Raw genomic sequence first — 15,627 nt, 5'->3', positions numbered from 1 at the left:
TCAAGCTCTTGTGTTAATCTCTTGTACGAACTCAGCATTCAAGATGGAGGGAGGACATTATTAGGGCAAGTTAGAGTAAAAAGAGTATGGGTTCATGTGCGTAGTAGGATCAATGTAATTTGTCCCGGCGAACACAAGGACAACTTACTTGAGCCGAAATTCACTTAAAGGTGTTAAGAAATGTTCAGCTTGACCTGTAAAAAAGTATCCCTCATCACCTGGGGAGATCTCTGCATGCTACTATAGTGCAGGCTGGGGTGTAAAAAAGTACCCCTCACCATTTGGGCAGATCTCTGTGGGCTACGACTGCCATTTGGGGAGATCTCTGTATGCTACCATAGTACAGGCTGGGGTGTAAAAAAGTCTCTCTCACAATTTGGGGAGATCTCTGTGGCTGCTATCACCATGTAGGGAAATCTCTAACATCGTCTAACAGCATTATGATGTGAAATATTACTAGTATGTGCCAAATTCGCACCGGGCGAGCTCGGACACGTTCCACAGCTTCAATGTGGACGTCTATCTGTATTCCCTAGTTGTACTGTACTCAGATGATGGCCGCGTGAGATGACTCAAGATTTCGTGAACTACATTAAAGAAAAATGATGGTGAGTTTCATTTCCATCTTTACTGTACCTTTTACATCGTATATTGTAAGTTTGCCTCTGCTGGGTAGTGGGCCATGCATAAAGAAAGAGCAGTGGATTGCATGCCATATCTCTCTCTCTCTCTCTCTCTCTCTCTCTCTCTGTCTCTCTACCTGTGTTGGGTGGAGCAGTGTAGGTGATGTAGTAGAAACACAAGTTCACCTCCATCGCTGTGTCCTCCCCTTTGAGGTAATGGTAAACTAGAGCTCCAAGTCTGTTCCCGTGGGTCCGAAATGAATCAGAGTCATCTTTGCCGTACTGTGTGGAGAGAGAGAGAGAGAGAGAGAGAGAGAGAGAGAGAGAGAGAGAGAGAGAGAGAGAATAATGCATGTGTGGTTAATGAAGCAAAAACTTACTTTTTTACGTATAGAACAATCAGTCATTGTATTTTATCATTGCAGGAATTAGGATTCTGATGATGATGATGATGATGATGATGAAGATGATGATTATGATAAAAAATAGGTGAATTAGTGTGATGGTGTAGAAGGAAGTTGCTCCTCCAAGCTCTCTCAAGAATAATGTAAGGTTCAGGCAATCACGTCGAAGCTTCTTAGTCTTACCGCAACTGGCCGTCTACTACAGCCTACTCTTTTACTCTAGCGTGACCCAAAACTGCCATTTCTCCATCTTAAATGCTCAGCTGTGACAAACACTTAACATGTGAATATGATGCTAGTCAGGAAGAAGTCATGTGAAAGGATCAACAGATATAACTGTGTCTTCTGCCGCTGATCTACGCGAACTAAGCTACAAAAGGACGAAATTCTGTGACAGGTTAAGGTGAATGAACTATATTATCCCGCGTCACAGCCGAGTTGTGTTAGCTTTCCTGAATCTCCTAAGGAATCGTGGATCAGGGAAAGATAGTGGGTATCAATGAACAAACGCTCATTATTAAGGAAATGCAAACGAAGATCCTAAACCTCATTATATATTAAATTTCAATGTTTATAAAAGGAATACGGCTGAACCCCCCGCCCCCAATCATATAGACATTCGTGCATTTACTGCCGAAATTTATGTGTCTGTCAATTGTGCTTCATGAGCCAAACAAATATTGCGTTTTTGGACATTGACCTTTTTGCACTCAGCCGGAAAATTTTAATGATGTTGATGAATAATAACTATTTATGTGATTAACAGACAGATCAGAGAGGAGATAATGATGATGATGATGACGTTGATGATGTGATTACAGAAGTGGCTCACCTTTAGGTCAGAGAAAGACCCATCAGGATTGAGGAGGTCGCGCAGAGATTTAAGGTTCTTCCGACTGGTGCTGCTCATGGCGGAATCGTGCATGCGTTTCACTATAATATCATAGTCACCTGTACCCTCACCCACATCCACAGCCTCGCCCACACCGCTCCAAACCTGCCATAGGGAAAGATACTGATGATGCTGATGGTAGTGGGAGGGGAGGGGGTGGGTGAGTGTCAGTGGTCTCTTGTATTGTAGTACATAACCTAACATCACAGACCAAACCAATAAACTGTTGACATCATCCAAATCGATTCCCAGCGAACATTATGTAACTTTTACGCTAAGGCATCCAGAAATATGCACTCAGCTGGATCAGTGCCTGAACTGTGGACGTAAACAATGAATTTGAATTATGGGAAAGAGAATCAATCTGGTTGAATTTTTGATGCGGGAAGCCGGAGGAGAGTGACGTTATTTTGTCACTGCTCAGTTTCTTTTATATAATTGTGTGTGTGTGTGTGTGTGTGTGTGTGTGTGTAAAGAGAGAGAGAGAGAGAGAGAGAGAGAGAGAGAGAGAGACTAAATGGACAGATTGATATATGCAGTAGATAGGTAAGTAGGTACCCGAATAATTATGGACAGATAAAATGCACTCGACTCGAGGTGAAGGAAGCTAGGTATGGTGTCTGAGTAGAATATGCAGATTTACTGGTGATGTAAAAATATTTAACACAGTATATTTCTCCTTCATTATCTCAGCTAATTCACAGCTTCAACTGGGCTTAGGCATGGCAGATCAGTTTTAATTTTGACAAATGCATGGTCCTATATTTCGCCATTAAAGAATGTTAGTTCATCAGTGTATCATAGTATTCGAGATTATGAATAAAGATATAGACTGAGGCAGAATTTTTGCTTTATCAGATCTGCAAAGCACAGAAACAACTAAAATTCGTTTTCACTGCATTCCTAATTGTACTGTATAATATAACACGTCAATTAAAATCGAAAATTATCATCATGAACAGTTGCTTGCTGATAATACTGAATTGGTCACAGAAGAGATATGGAAGTTGCAACGCGTGATGATTGAGCCTGTGAGTGTAATTTGTGAAACCAAATCGAAAAAAGAATGTAACTATGAGTAATGCTAAATAGAAATGAAGACACAGAAAGCACACAGGGGCTAGAAGGTCAGGAAATAGAGTTTGAGAGTGCATTCAAATATTTAGATAGCATGAAGATTAGGGATGGAAGTTTAGAGGATGAAGAGCACGAAATGGTACAGCAGGGTAGAAAAGTTGCTGGTTCACTGAAAGCAGTGATAAGAAATAGCGAAAGAGTCATGGAAGTAAAAAATAAGTTGCAATATGACAGTATGGAGATCCCCTCTCTAATCCCCGCTCTAACGTGCGTGTACGGACGAGAAGCTTGGAATCTGGTAGAAAGAAAAAAGCCAGATGTGAGAGAAGTGGAAATGAGTTACATGACAGGAACATGTGGAGAATTATGGAGAGACAGACTGACAAATGAGGGAGTGTAGGAGGGTTGTAGTGCTGATGTGGATGTGATTGAAAGCGTCAAGTGAAATGCTCTGATACGGTTTGGCTATGTGGGAAGGATGGAAAATGAGAGGCTGACTAAAAGATTGTATGTGAGTGAGATGTTGAGGAAGGGGAGAGGGGACACCGAGGATGAGATGGAGGGATGGAGTGGGTAGAGAATTGTTTGAGAGAGGAAGAAGTGACCTGAAAGGAGATCAAATAGCTGTGGACAGGGCAACATGGAGGCGACCCCCAGTGATTCTTGTGGAGGTCAGCCCCCTCTCCCCCAGAAAATATAACAAAATGCTAGCCGATGGATTTCAACGAAACTTTTCAAGTCAGTTCGTATGGTTACCCGATAAAAGTCCTCCGCTACATAACATTTTCCACCATTATTTTTAAGGGGTTAGCCCCCCCCTGAAAAACTAATAAAAAGGATACAAAATAGGGGAAGGAGGGCAGATATGAGTGTGATATCTTACTACATGTTGTACAATGGAATTTCCTCCGTAATGCATATTTGGGGAGCATGCCCCCTCCAATCATTCTTGTGGGGATCATCCACCCAAAAAAATAATGAGGAGCAGAAATATGGGAAATACTTGAATGATTCTTCCCAGGGAACTTTGTCGCATTACTCGAAAGGTCCTCCAATATATACAGTTTTCCAACCCTGACTTTTAGGGGGGTCAGCCCCCTTCACCTAATTATAATATCTCTGAAACAGTGAAAGAAGGACAGATATGGCTTGGATACCTTACTGCATGTTGTACAAAGAACTCTTGTTGGTAATGGAATATTTGGAGAACCTGAATCCCCCAAAAGATTCTTGCAGCGGTCAGCCTCCCTCCCAAAAATAAAAACTATCATAAGTAGGGGAAAGCGAGCACATGGTTTTCAGCGAAATCAACATACATATTACAGAATTAGGAATACAGTTTCCATGTTTCCTCTGGACGCAGAGAAAACTGCACATCGATATATGAGGAGCATGACTTCCCCCAGCCCCACCACTATTCCTGGGCTGGTCAACCTCCTTCGGAAGAAAAAAAAGAAAAAAAAGGGGAAAAAAAGAAAAAGAAAATCAGAAATTGGAGAAATATTTGAATGAAACTTCCCAGGTGATTTCGCCTGGTTACCCCCGAAGGTTTTCCACTACATATAGTTTTCCAACCATGAATTTCAGGAGGGTCAGTTCATGTTTTACAGTGAAATCTCGTCCATAATGCGATATGAGAAATATAAATGGTCAGAAATAAAGGAAATATTTGAATGACATTTCCCAGGTAAGTTCGTTTGTTTCTGTGAAGGTCTCTCGCTGTATACCATCCATTATTTTTGGGGGATCAGCCCTCCTCAGCTTACGAAAAACTTTAAGATTTTGAGAAAGGCCTGTATATATGGCTTTGATATATTAGTACATGTTATGCAATGGGCTTTCTTTTGTAATACAGTATTTAGGGAGTGTGACCCTCCTAGTCATTCTTGGAGTCGTCAGTCCCCCTCCCAAAAATAAAAACGATCAGAGATATTGGAAAGTTAGCGCATGGATTTCAGCCAAATCGGCATACGTGCAACAGGAGATGGTATGCAGTTTCCATGTTTTCTCTGAATGCATAGGAAGGAAGTGCACATCCACTTTATTTCTATGTTATAACGCCAACCGGATAACAAAAAATCTATAGAACAATTAGACTGATTGCAACGAGGCTTCATAAGTAGTGCAAAATGATATACAGTTAACAAAATAACACTTCAATGAAAAGCAGGGAGAAGGAGAGTCATCTGTTAACCACATTTGCAGGACAGGGGCACAAGGATTTGTTAAGTGTTAGATCTATATCATGTGGTCCATCTCGCTCTCAGCTGCGCGGCTTGAGGGATAGTTTGTTGTTATATTGCTTTCCCGGAGCAGTAATCTAACCATAACTTATAGCACAGCGTTAATCTAGTCTTTTTGTGCCCAGACTGCAGCAGCAGCAACAGCTTTTCCAACTCCTCCTCGAGGTTTTCGTACTCCCGCACCCTTAAAGAGCCACCAGACTTTGCCTACACTATTTCTTCCCACCCAGGCCACTGGAGGTCGTCTGCCTGCAGTGATTTCCTTGACATCTGACAAACTCTTCTTATCGACTTCCTTAATCCTCGCTTCCTTCGTCACAATACTGCATTTCTGTCTATTGCCACAGTGCTGCATTTTTGTGTCTTGCACCTCCATTTCAACAGTCATTATATCAACAAAACTTATGCTTGCATGCCTCACCTACACAGAACCAAATAAGATACTCTACACACTCACACATTTTTGTCCTGCTACTAACAGATGTCACATTTCAAATTTGGAGTAATTCGGATGAAAACTGACGATTTTATGCCCAATTGCAATTTTTAGGCCCGACCCACCTGACATTAACCCCCCTACTGCTAACTGGGTGGTGACCCCCTGATATAATGCAACATGTTATGGGGATGTAGATTTGAAAGATGCACATTTAGGTTTTGGTTTCATTTCAATATGACGAATGTGAAGGAGTTATGGCGGAAAAAACATTTTTTTTACCCATTTTTCTTTGTTTACATTATTTGGGCCTACAGCCTAGGCCAAGACCCAATTAGGCCCTAAATTTAATCAGGTGATCTGAAGGTCATTGTCCACCATCCCTATAATATTAGTCAAAATCGCACAAGTACTTTTCGCGTAAAGTTGTTAACAGACAGATACTCAGACAGACAAACAACAGACAAACCGAGTGAAAACAATACCCACCCCCGAGACCCTCAAGGGCGGGGACGGGTAACAAGTTCTCTCAGTCATTAATAAATACGTACAAATCTTACAATTTTTGAGTTACAATACCCAACCTCTCTGTCATTCTACTTATGACCCCTAGCTTAAAACGAAATGTGTCCACGTATATTTGATATATATATATATATATATATATATATATATATATATATATATATATATATATATATATATATATATATATATATATATATAAAATAAAAAATAATTTGGTTTTACGCCAGGTATTCCCGAAGGGCTAAGGCGTTGCCCCTAGGTAGAGGACTTTTGGACTGAAGCGTGTAGCATTTTATGACCGGATGCCCTTCCTGATGTCTACCAATGACCCTTGGGTGGATTCGATCTTCCGACCCTTCGGTCAGAGCGGAGCGCTCTAACCCACTGAGCCATGGCTGCTACACCATATATATAACCGGATGCCCTTCCTGATGTCTACCAATGACCCTTGGGTGGATTCGATCTTCCGACTTTTCGGTCAGAGCGGAGCACTCTAACCCACTGAGCCACGACTGTTACACCATATATATATATATATATATATATATATATATATATATATATATATATATATATATATATATGGAGCCTCTGTGGTACAGTGGTAAAGTGTGTGTTTCGCACGCTGGTGAGCGCGGGTTCACCTCCCGCCAGAGTTGTAAAAACTTTGGAAAGAGTTCACCAACCAAATTGCTACTTTGGTGGACACAAGGGGTGCTATGGTTGAACCAGTGTCACATACTAGTATGCTTGCACCCAGTCGGCTTAAGGCGGGCCAATTACACTTGCTTCACAGACTACACGCGCATCAAAAGCCACAACACTACAGTCACACTCATAAGCACTTCTCACCCTACATACAGTCTCTACCAGACAGCCTAAGCCACTGGGTAGAGATTCGTACATTGGCTATATCGTCCCTGCTTCGGTATGGATAGGCCGGTCCTGCAGTTGACCAACGGCTGATGATGATGATATATATATATATATATATATATATATATATATATATATATATATATATTGCCAGACGCCTCAATCCCTTTTGGGGTGGCCACAAACAAATCGCCTTCAAGTCGCCCTGTCCCCCGCCATTTCACTGCCCTGCTCCCAACTCACCCCCCTCTCTCATATACCTCTCCACCCCATCCCTCCATCTCATCCTCGGCCTCCCCCTCCCGCTTCCCCCCACCACCTCACTCACATACACTCTCTTCGTCAGTCTTTCACCCTCCATCCTCTCCACATGGCCAAACCACCTTAGTGTGTTCCTCATAACGATTCCTATCACATCCAAATCCACACCACAACGCTCCTTTATATCGTCATTCATCAGCCTGTCTCTCCATGTGACTCCACAGGCTCCTCTTAAATAACTCATTTCCACTGCTCTTACTCTTGACTTGTGTCCTTCCAACAACGTCCAAGCTTCACTTCCGTACGTTAGAGTTGGTATCACAATACTGTCATGTAGTAACTTTTTCACTTCCATGCTCACTTCCTTGTTTCTTATCACTGCTTTCAAAGAATCAGCAACCTTTCTTCCCTGCTGTACCCTTTCACTCACTTCACCCTCCGAACCTCTATCCTTACTCATCACACTACCCAAGTACTTAAACGTACTCACATTTTCCAATTCCTCACCATCCAACCTCGCTGTACATTCACTGACTTCACCTCTCTCAAAGACCATCACTTTACTCTTCCCTACATTCACCTTTAGATTCCGTTTCTTACAAACTCTCCCAAACTCATCCACCAAGCCTTGCAGCTCCCCTTCGTCTTCACTCAACAACACAGTATCATCTGCAAACAACAGTACAGAGAGTTTCCAAACACTATCCTCTCCTACCAGGACCACTCCAACATCCACTACCCTACCTTGTACCTCTTTTATTACCCCATCCATGTAAAGATTGAACAACCATGGAGACATGACACATCCCTGTTTCAACCCAACTTTCAAAGAGAAAAATTCACTTAGTTCACCATCCACACGCACTGCAGCCTTCGCACCATCGTACATACTCTTCACAGCATTCAACAACTTCCCATCTACTCCATATATTCTTAACACTTTCCACAATCCTTGTCTATCCACCCTGTCATATGCTTTCTCCAAATCCATGAAAGCCGCATACAACTTCTTTCCCTTCTCTAGAAACTTTTCAACTAAAGATCTAAGAATGAATATCTGATCTACACAACCTCTTCCCTTCCTAAAGCCTCCCTGTTCTTCTCCAACTAATTTCTCTGTTCTTTCTCTAACTCTGTCAATAAGTATCCTACCATACACTTTTCCTATTATACTGAGAAGACAAATGCCCCTATGATTACCACACACTTCTTTTTCCCCTTTCCCTTTGTACAAGGGAATAATTATACCTGACTTCCAATCCTCCGGGACTCTACCTTCCTCCCAGGCCAATCTGCACATCTTCCACGTCCATTCTACTACTATCTCTCCTCCATGCTTCAGCATTTCACCACACACTCCATCAATTCCTGGGGCTTTCCCCGATTTAACTTTCTTCATTGCTTCCACAACTTCTATCCTACTGATTTCTTCATGTCTTCTCACCTCCCTCCTTCTCCCAGCCATTCCCCAGCCACTTATACTCGCATTACTTCCATCCTCTATGTTCAACAATTCCTTAAAGTGTTCTCTCCATCTGCTCACTTTTTCTCCCTTCTCCACTAGTAATCTACCATTTTTATCTTTCACTCCCCTGCTAACTTCACTTCCACCCTGTCTTACTCTTTTCACCTCTTTCCAGAACATTTTCTTACAGTCCCTCCACTTTACACTCAAATTCCTTCCAAATTCCTCATCCACTCTCTTCTTACTCTCTCTTACTAATCTTTTCACCTCTCTCTTTCTTTCTACATATACCTCTCTCTTCCGCTTCTCAACTTCTTCCACGCCCCTATTTCTCATCCATTCATTGTATGCTTTCTTCTTTTGTGCCACAGCCTGTCTCACGTCTTCAGTTCACCAAGCTGTTCCTTGCACCCCTCTCCGTCTTCTCTTCCTTCCACACAGCACATCACATGATGCACATATTTCTTCTGTAAATATCCTACACACATCTTCCACGTCTCTCATCTGCTCCAATTCAATTTGCCCAATCGTTCCTCCACTTCTCTCTTATACTCTGCATTTTTCTCATCCTGTTGTAACCTTTCCACTCTCCTGGCAACTACTCCTTCCTCTCGTCTTTCCCTTCTTCTTTCCTCCATCTTACTTGAATTCTAATTCTGGCCACCACCAAATAGTGGTCAGAAAGTCCACTCCCCCAACCTCTATGAGCTCTTGTATCCATTACACATCTTCGCATCCTTTCATCCACACACACATAATCAATCATTGCCTTCCTTTCATTCAGTTCACCACCCACCCTTCTCATCACTCGCCATGTATACCTGTGGATCATTTTATGCCTGAAGAGGGTATTGGCTGTCACCAACTCCCTCCCAGCACAATTGCCCACTAATGCACTCCCATTCTCATCTATCTCAGCAGGCACACCCCACTCACCAACTAATCCATCCACCTTCACATTCCCAACTTTACCATTCATATCACCGATCAAAAACTCTCTCTCATTCCTTCCAAACTTTTCCATGCACACTTCTACATTTGTCCAGAACTCTTCTCTCACTCTTCTAGCACGATCTTGCGTTGGTGCATACACACACACAATCGCCCACATTTGTATTCCAACTTTCAACTTTACCCACACAATCCTTGACCCAACTGATCCATACTGTCTTATGCTCTTCTTCCATCTTTTACTCACAACTATACATACTCCTTCCTTTGCCCTCTCATTCTCACCTACTCCTGCACATATACCCCATCCATACTCCCATTCTCTCACACTTACTTCTCTCCATTTTGTTTCAGTTATTCCACATACATCCACTTTCGCACCCTCAAGCACCTGGACAATCTCTCTCTCTTTCACCTCATCATTCGCTCCCCTTACATTCCACGTTCCGATAACCATGTCCTTTGTCCGGTCCTGGGTCGTCATCGTTTGGTCAGTCCTTGTCCGAGGCTTATTGTTTGTTTTTTTAGTTAGTTGTTTTCCGGGGAGGGGCACTAACCCTCCGCCAACCCTTTTAGTCGCCTTTTACGACAAGCAGGGATACTGTGGGAGTATTCTTCAAAAAAAAACCTACCCCCATGGGGGTATATATATATATATATATATATATATATATATATATATATATATATATATATATATATATATATATATATATATATATATATATATATATATAGTATATAATAAAATGAATTGTGTGTAATTTTTTTTTACGCCTTGGAAGGGACGATTTGCAACAGCTTGATACTTTCTTACATGATGAGATGAACAAATTGAAATTCTCTCTCTCTCTCTCTCTCTCTCTCTCTCTCTCTCTCTCTCTCTCTCTCTCTCTCTCCAGTTTTACCACGAAGATGAGGAGCCAGCAGCATGTCAGAGATCCACAAGGCTTGCCCATCACTCGGTTCATCACGGCGTGAATGTGTGTTGACTTTAGTCCCGCCGAACACAGAGTGAAAAGGTTACTGGAATGCTTCTGAAGCAACATGTGCTATGAGGAACCAAGTGTAGAGTGTAAAGTGATCATGTTATTAACTGAGTACACACACACACACACACACACACACACACACACACACACACACACACACACACACACACACACACACACACACACATTCCACGAGTGTGAATCATACAGTCGCAAGTGTGCGCAAATCACATAGACTACTCGATCACATTTATTAGAGCACACACACACACACACACACACACACACACACACACACACACACACACATTATACAGTGTCACAGAGTTGCAAGTATACGAAAATCACACAGACCGTCCGGCCTTTAATGGGAAGTCTTCCTTTAAATTAAGGGTTTTTAACCGGGAAAATCGATATCCCAGTGGGGGAAAAGGAACCAGTATCTTGGGGTATGAAGTTCGTTTCCTGAACAAGTATTGTAAAAATAATATGCAAATAAATAAGCAAAATGTTTTACAATATTCTCTTCTTTTCTCTTGCTAGTTATCCTTATATATAATACAGCCAAGCTATTGACATATTTTGAAGTCATATTGCCACCTAATGGAACTAGTGATGATGATAATTGCGATAGACTGGCGAAGGTACGGGCATATCATGGGTGAACCACTGGGGGTCTGGACAGGGAAAAAGGTCCAGACCCCGGCTTTAAATTAAATCGTGCACTGTGACACTTTTTTTCCTTTTTTTTTTCTGGTACTGTCCGAGTGATTTTATAATTTTACTGCCCTTTATTTTTAAAAGTGCCTTTCTAAAAGGAGGAATAGAAAAAAATATGTGTAACACATTCGTGGCAGTAACTATTTTTATGCTATTCCATGCATTTCACTTGTACTAAGGACGAATCTACACTTTCATACTAACTTGGTTAACAGGATTACTTACTCTCTAATTACAGAAATTCTGTATATTGGATCTCTCATCTCATCTCATCTCATCAGCTATTTGAGTGTCCAGTGCAGGACCGGCCTATCCCTACCGAAGTGGGGACGATACAGCCAATGTATCTCTACCAAGTGGCTTTGGCTGTCTTGTAGAGATTGTATGTAGGGTGGGAAGTGCTTGTAAGTGTAACTGTTGTGTTGGAGTGGCTTTGGATGTGTGTGTAGTCTGGGAACCAAGTGTAATCGGCCCGCGTAAGCTGACTGGGTGCAAGCATACTATATAGTATGCGACACTGGTTCAACCACAGCACTCCTAGTGTCCGCCAAAGCAGTACGTGGCCTGAAGAACGCTCTCAAAGTTTATTACCCCGGCGGGGCGCGAACCCTCGTTCTTGAATGTACGAACTCGCACACTTTACCGCTGTGAATACCACAGGAAAAATATTACTCCCGCCCTCAAATGCAGTATTCCGCAAACTTTTGTAATGGGAAACTATGATATGATATTTCCTATCTGGCGACAGTATACAGTATGTTGATGAAGGTTGCTTGATTAGTTAGTTACACTGATATATAAGTCTCTGTATATTTTTATTCACTAACAAAAATAATTTCAGTATATTCTTAATTATACAAAATGAAATATAATCATGTGGATTACACACACACACACACACACACACACACACACATATATATATATATATATATATATATATATATATATATATATATATATATATATATATATATATATATATATATATATATATATATATATAGTTATTTATTAATTTATTTATTTATCTGTTCACATGATTCGGATAAACAAGGAGTACTAAGAGACAGCCACTCATGTGCCTTACAGGATCAAGTTCACAGAACTTTGATCTGTCATCACAATCTAATTGCAATATTCTTTGCCTTACCCTCAACCTTTCAACCAAATCTAGTTCAAATCTGATGAAACTGAGTTGACTGTACCCTGTGATCTTGGCCCTTGATCCATTACTCAAAAAATGGAATCTTTTCATCCTCGGCGGAGCATTCCTTGCATAAACATTGATCCAATTAGAGTAAATGCCTTACATTACTGGGTTGAACAATGGCCTTTGACTGATATCTTTTTGAATATTGAGTGAATTTCATTCTCGCCATACACTGAAACTTTCCACCAAGTCTGTTTTAGAAAGCATCTTCTTTAGTTTAACTTGTCATGTGACCTAAACGTTTGAAATACCGAAGAGGTTCAGATTGTTCGCTAGCCCTCTATACTTTCATCAAGTATGATCTTCTCATATCAGAGGAGCTGCAGTTGTTTAATTAAAAACATATATACATGGGCTGAATATTTACATTATCCTGCCACCTTGACTTTAGGTTGTCCTTCAGATAGAATCCTTTCGGAATCAAATCCTTTTGTCTATGGCGTACTATCACTGCACCATTTTGGGTCTAAATCGGACCATTTTTTTTTTTTTCGGTGACCTTGGCATGTGGCCTTGACATTTGACCTCACCCTGTGACCTTGACCATCGGCGGATTGTTCTCAATTATTAAAGTCCGTTGATAATTCCATTACTCTGATTCCTTGCACTAAGTTAAGTCTGAAAGATACAAAACTGCATCAGTTTACCTTGCCATGTGACCTTGACCTTTGACTTATTCCTGCAAAAAGTTGCTTAATTCCCCGGCTGACTGTAAACATTTCCACCAGAACTGGTTAAAACTGCATGAAAACTAAGTTTTGTTGTTAATACACACACACACACACACACACACACACACACACACACACACACACACACACACACACACACACACACACACATGCCGCCACTTCGGCGTTCAGCGGTAACATTCACCGTCCATATTACAGGGCTCGGTGGGGGATGTTGGCGAGTCTAAGGGTTGGACAGCAACGTCTCTGTTAACAAAATGGAAATCCCTTAAACTGTTCGTTGGCCCAGCCGGGATTCAAACCCACTTCCACCGGGAGTGTGGACCACCACTGTACCTACTCGGCCACTGCTTACCCATATTTATAGGGAATCAAAAGTTCATCGACACTCCGCACTCTGCTGTGAATATTGTTGTTACATGAAACTTTATCGTGGAGCCCGTGTAATAGAGTTTCAGGACTAAGAATACTCCTGATGTGTAGGAGGAATGAGTGATATGGACGGCAGAACGTAATGCTGACTGGGAACTGTCAGAGAAATTTGCAACACTTTCAGTAACTTGTTACTGATGTATACAGTGAGTTATTATTTTTTTTTATCATATTTATTATTATTGTTGTCGTTGTTGTTGTTAATATATTATTATTATTGTTATTATTATTATTATTATTATTGCCTGGTGGTTTTGTGGGTAATTACGGCGCTCCAATCAGATTGAGCCGGTGAAGGTTTATATCCAAGGGTTGGCTGGATTTATTGCTCACGTAGTGCCACACAGGGATGAGTGAGACTGGTCACTCTCATCTTAAATGTCAGGACCAACTTGCCTAGCTCCGGGCTGGTATTCTCCTCATGGGGCAACGTAGGATTGGATGATGGATTGTTATTATTATTATTATTATTATTATATTATTATTATTATTATTATTAGTAGTAGTAGTAGTAGTAGAATTATTATTATTTTCATTATTACCCGTCCCCGCCCCGGAGGGGCTTGGGTACGGGTTTTGATTTCACTTGGTTTGTCTGTCTGTTTGCCTGTCTGTTCGTTAACAACTTTACGCGAAAACTAGTGATGTGATTTTGACAAAAATTACAGGTTTGATGGGCTATGACGTTCTGATTACCTGATTAAATTTTGGGCCAAATTGGGCCATAGCCCAGGCTGTAGGTCCAAAAAAATGTAAAAAAAAAAAAAATAGTTTTCTCCTCATAGCTCCTAAATTCCTCATATCAACATGAAACCAAAACCTAAATATGCATCTTTCAAATCTGCATCCAATAACCTGTTTCACTACGTCAGGGGAGTAACTCCCTTAGTTAACGGCAGGGGGGGGGGTTCGGGCCTAAAACTTCAAATGGGCATAAAATCGTCAGTTTTCACCCGATTTACTCCAAATTTGATATATGACAGCTTTGACTAGATATCCGGTTGTGTTTATACGTCAGCACTAAAATGGCTACCGGGAAAGGGTTTGCTGTGCCCTGGCATCGCTTCTTTTTTTGCCAAGCGTGGATCCTATTAGTTCCTACTCTACTCCCAATTCATCAGTGTTGTTTGAAAATAGGATAAAATTTAGCTAAGTGTTCAGTATCTTCCAAAAAATTCCGTTGGGTTGGCAGATGTACTGCACCATTGAACCTGACATTACTTCAACTAAAATATAAAAGGTTATCATTGTTCTTATATATTTCACTTGGGTTGCTTACGTGGCTGAAATGAAAATTGTTTATAACAGTAAAAAATCCAGGGAGTCCCAATACATAGAAAAACTACCCCAGGCAATTTTTTCTATTATTGGTACACCAAAAGATATTATTTAGGTTAATACTAGATCCTCTCTCTCTCTCTCTCTCTCTCTCTCTCTCTCTCTCTCTCTTTCCATGTGATTGTATACCGGGTAAGAAGCTAATTGGTTTCTTATGTTCCAGAAAACCAAATGATACGCTGGGTGGTAACCATGTAACCAAATGAAGCCAGGTGGTTTCGAGGGTTGAGTCGTTGCAACCAGGTGGAGCGGAGCGGCTTGGGTCATTTGCTAACATAATGCCACTCAGGGACTAATGCGGATGGTCACCGTTGCCTTATATGTTGGGACTGAGCAACCTAGCCCCGGCCCCCTACGCTGTTGTTTCTATGAAGGAAAATGGTATTGTTACTGTTGCTGCTGCTGCTGCTGCTGATGATGATGATGATGATAATGATGATGATGAACACTGGGCATGCTTTTGTCAGTCGCAAGAAATTTTAGT

The 15,627-nt window shown here is 41.2% G+C and overlaps 1 protein-coding gene across 1 annotated transcript in view; it reads right to left on the bottom strand.

Moving 5' to 3' along the window:
• LOC145397227 (chondroitinase-AC-like) overlaps positions 1 to 15,627 on the bottom strand; it is a 129,151-nt gene that overhangs the window by 96,539 nt on the left and 16,985 nt on the right. Inside the window, exons 3-4 of the mRNA XM_080270424.1 lie at positions 5,466 to 5,660; positions 1,860 to 2,024 (exon numbers count right to left, since the gene is read on the bottom strand). Of these exons, the coding sequence (XP_080126550.1) occupies positions 1,860 to 2,024; positions 5,466 to 5,660 (360 nt within the window). The remainder of the gene's footprint in view (positions 1 to 1,859; positions 2,025 to 5,465; positions 5,661 to 15,627) is intronic.

Source organism: Coenobita brevimanus, chromosome 40 (genome assembly GCF_032717465.1).
Source record: "Coenobita brevimanus isolate Jiangsu-jjx chromosome 40, ASM3271746v2, whole genome shotgun sequence".
Classification (NCBI taxonomy): domain Eukaryota; kingdom Metazoa; phylum Arthropoda; class Malacostraca; order Decapoda; family Coenobitidae; genus Coenobita; species Coenobita brevimanus.
Note: the sequence above shows the minus strand (reverse complement) of the source record. Positions and strands in the feature narration are given on the sequence as shown.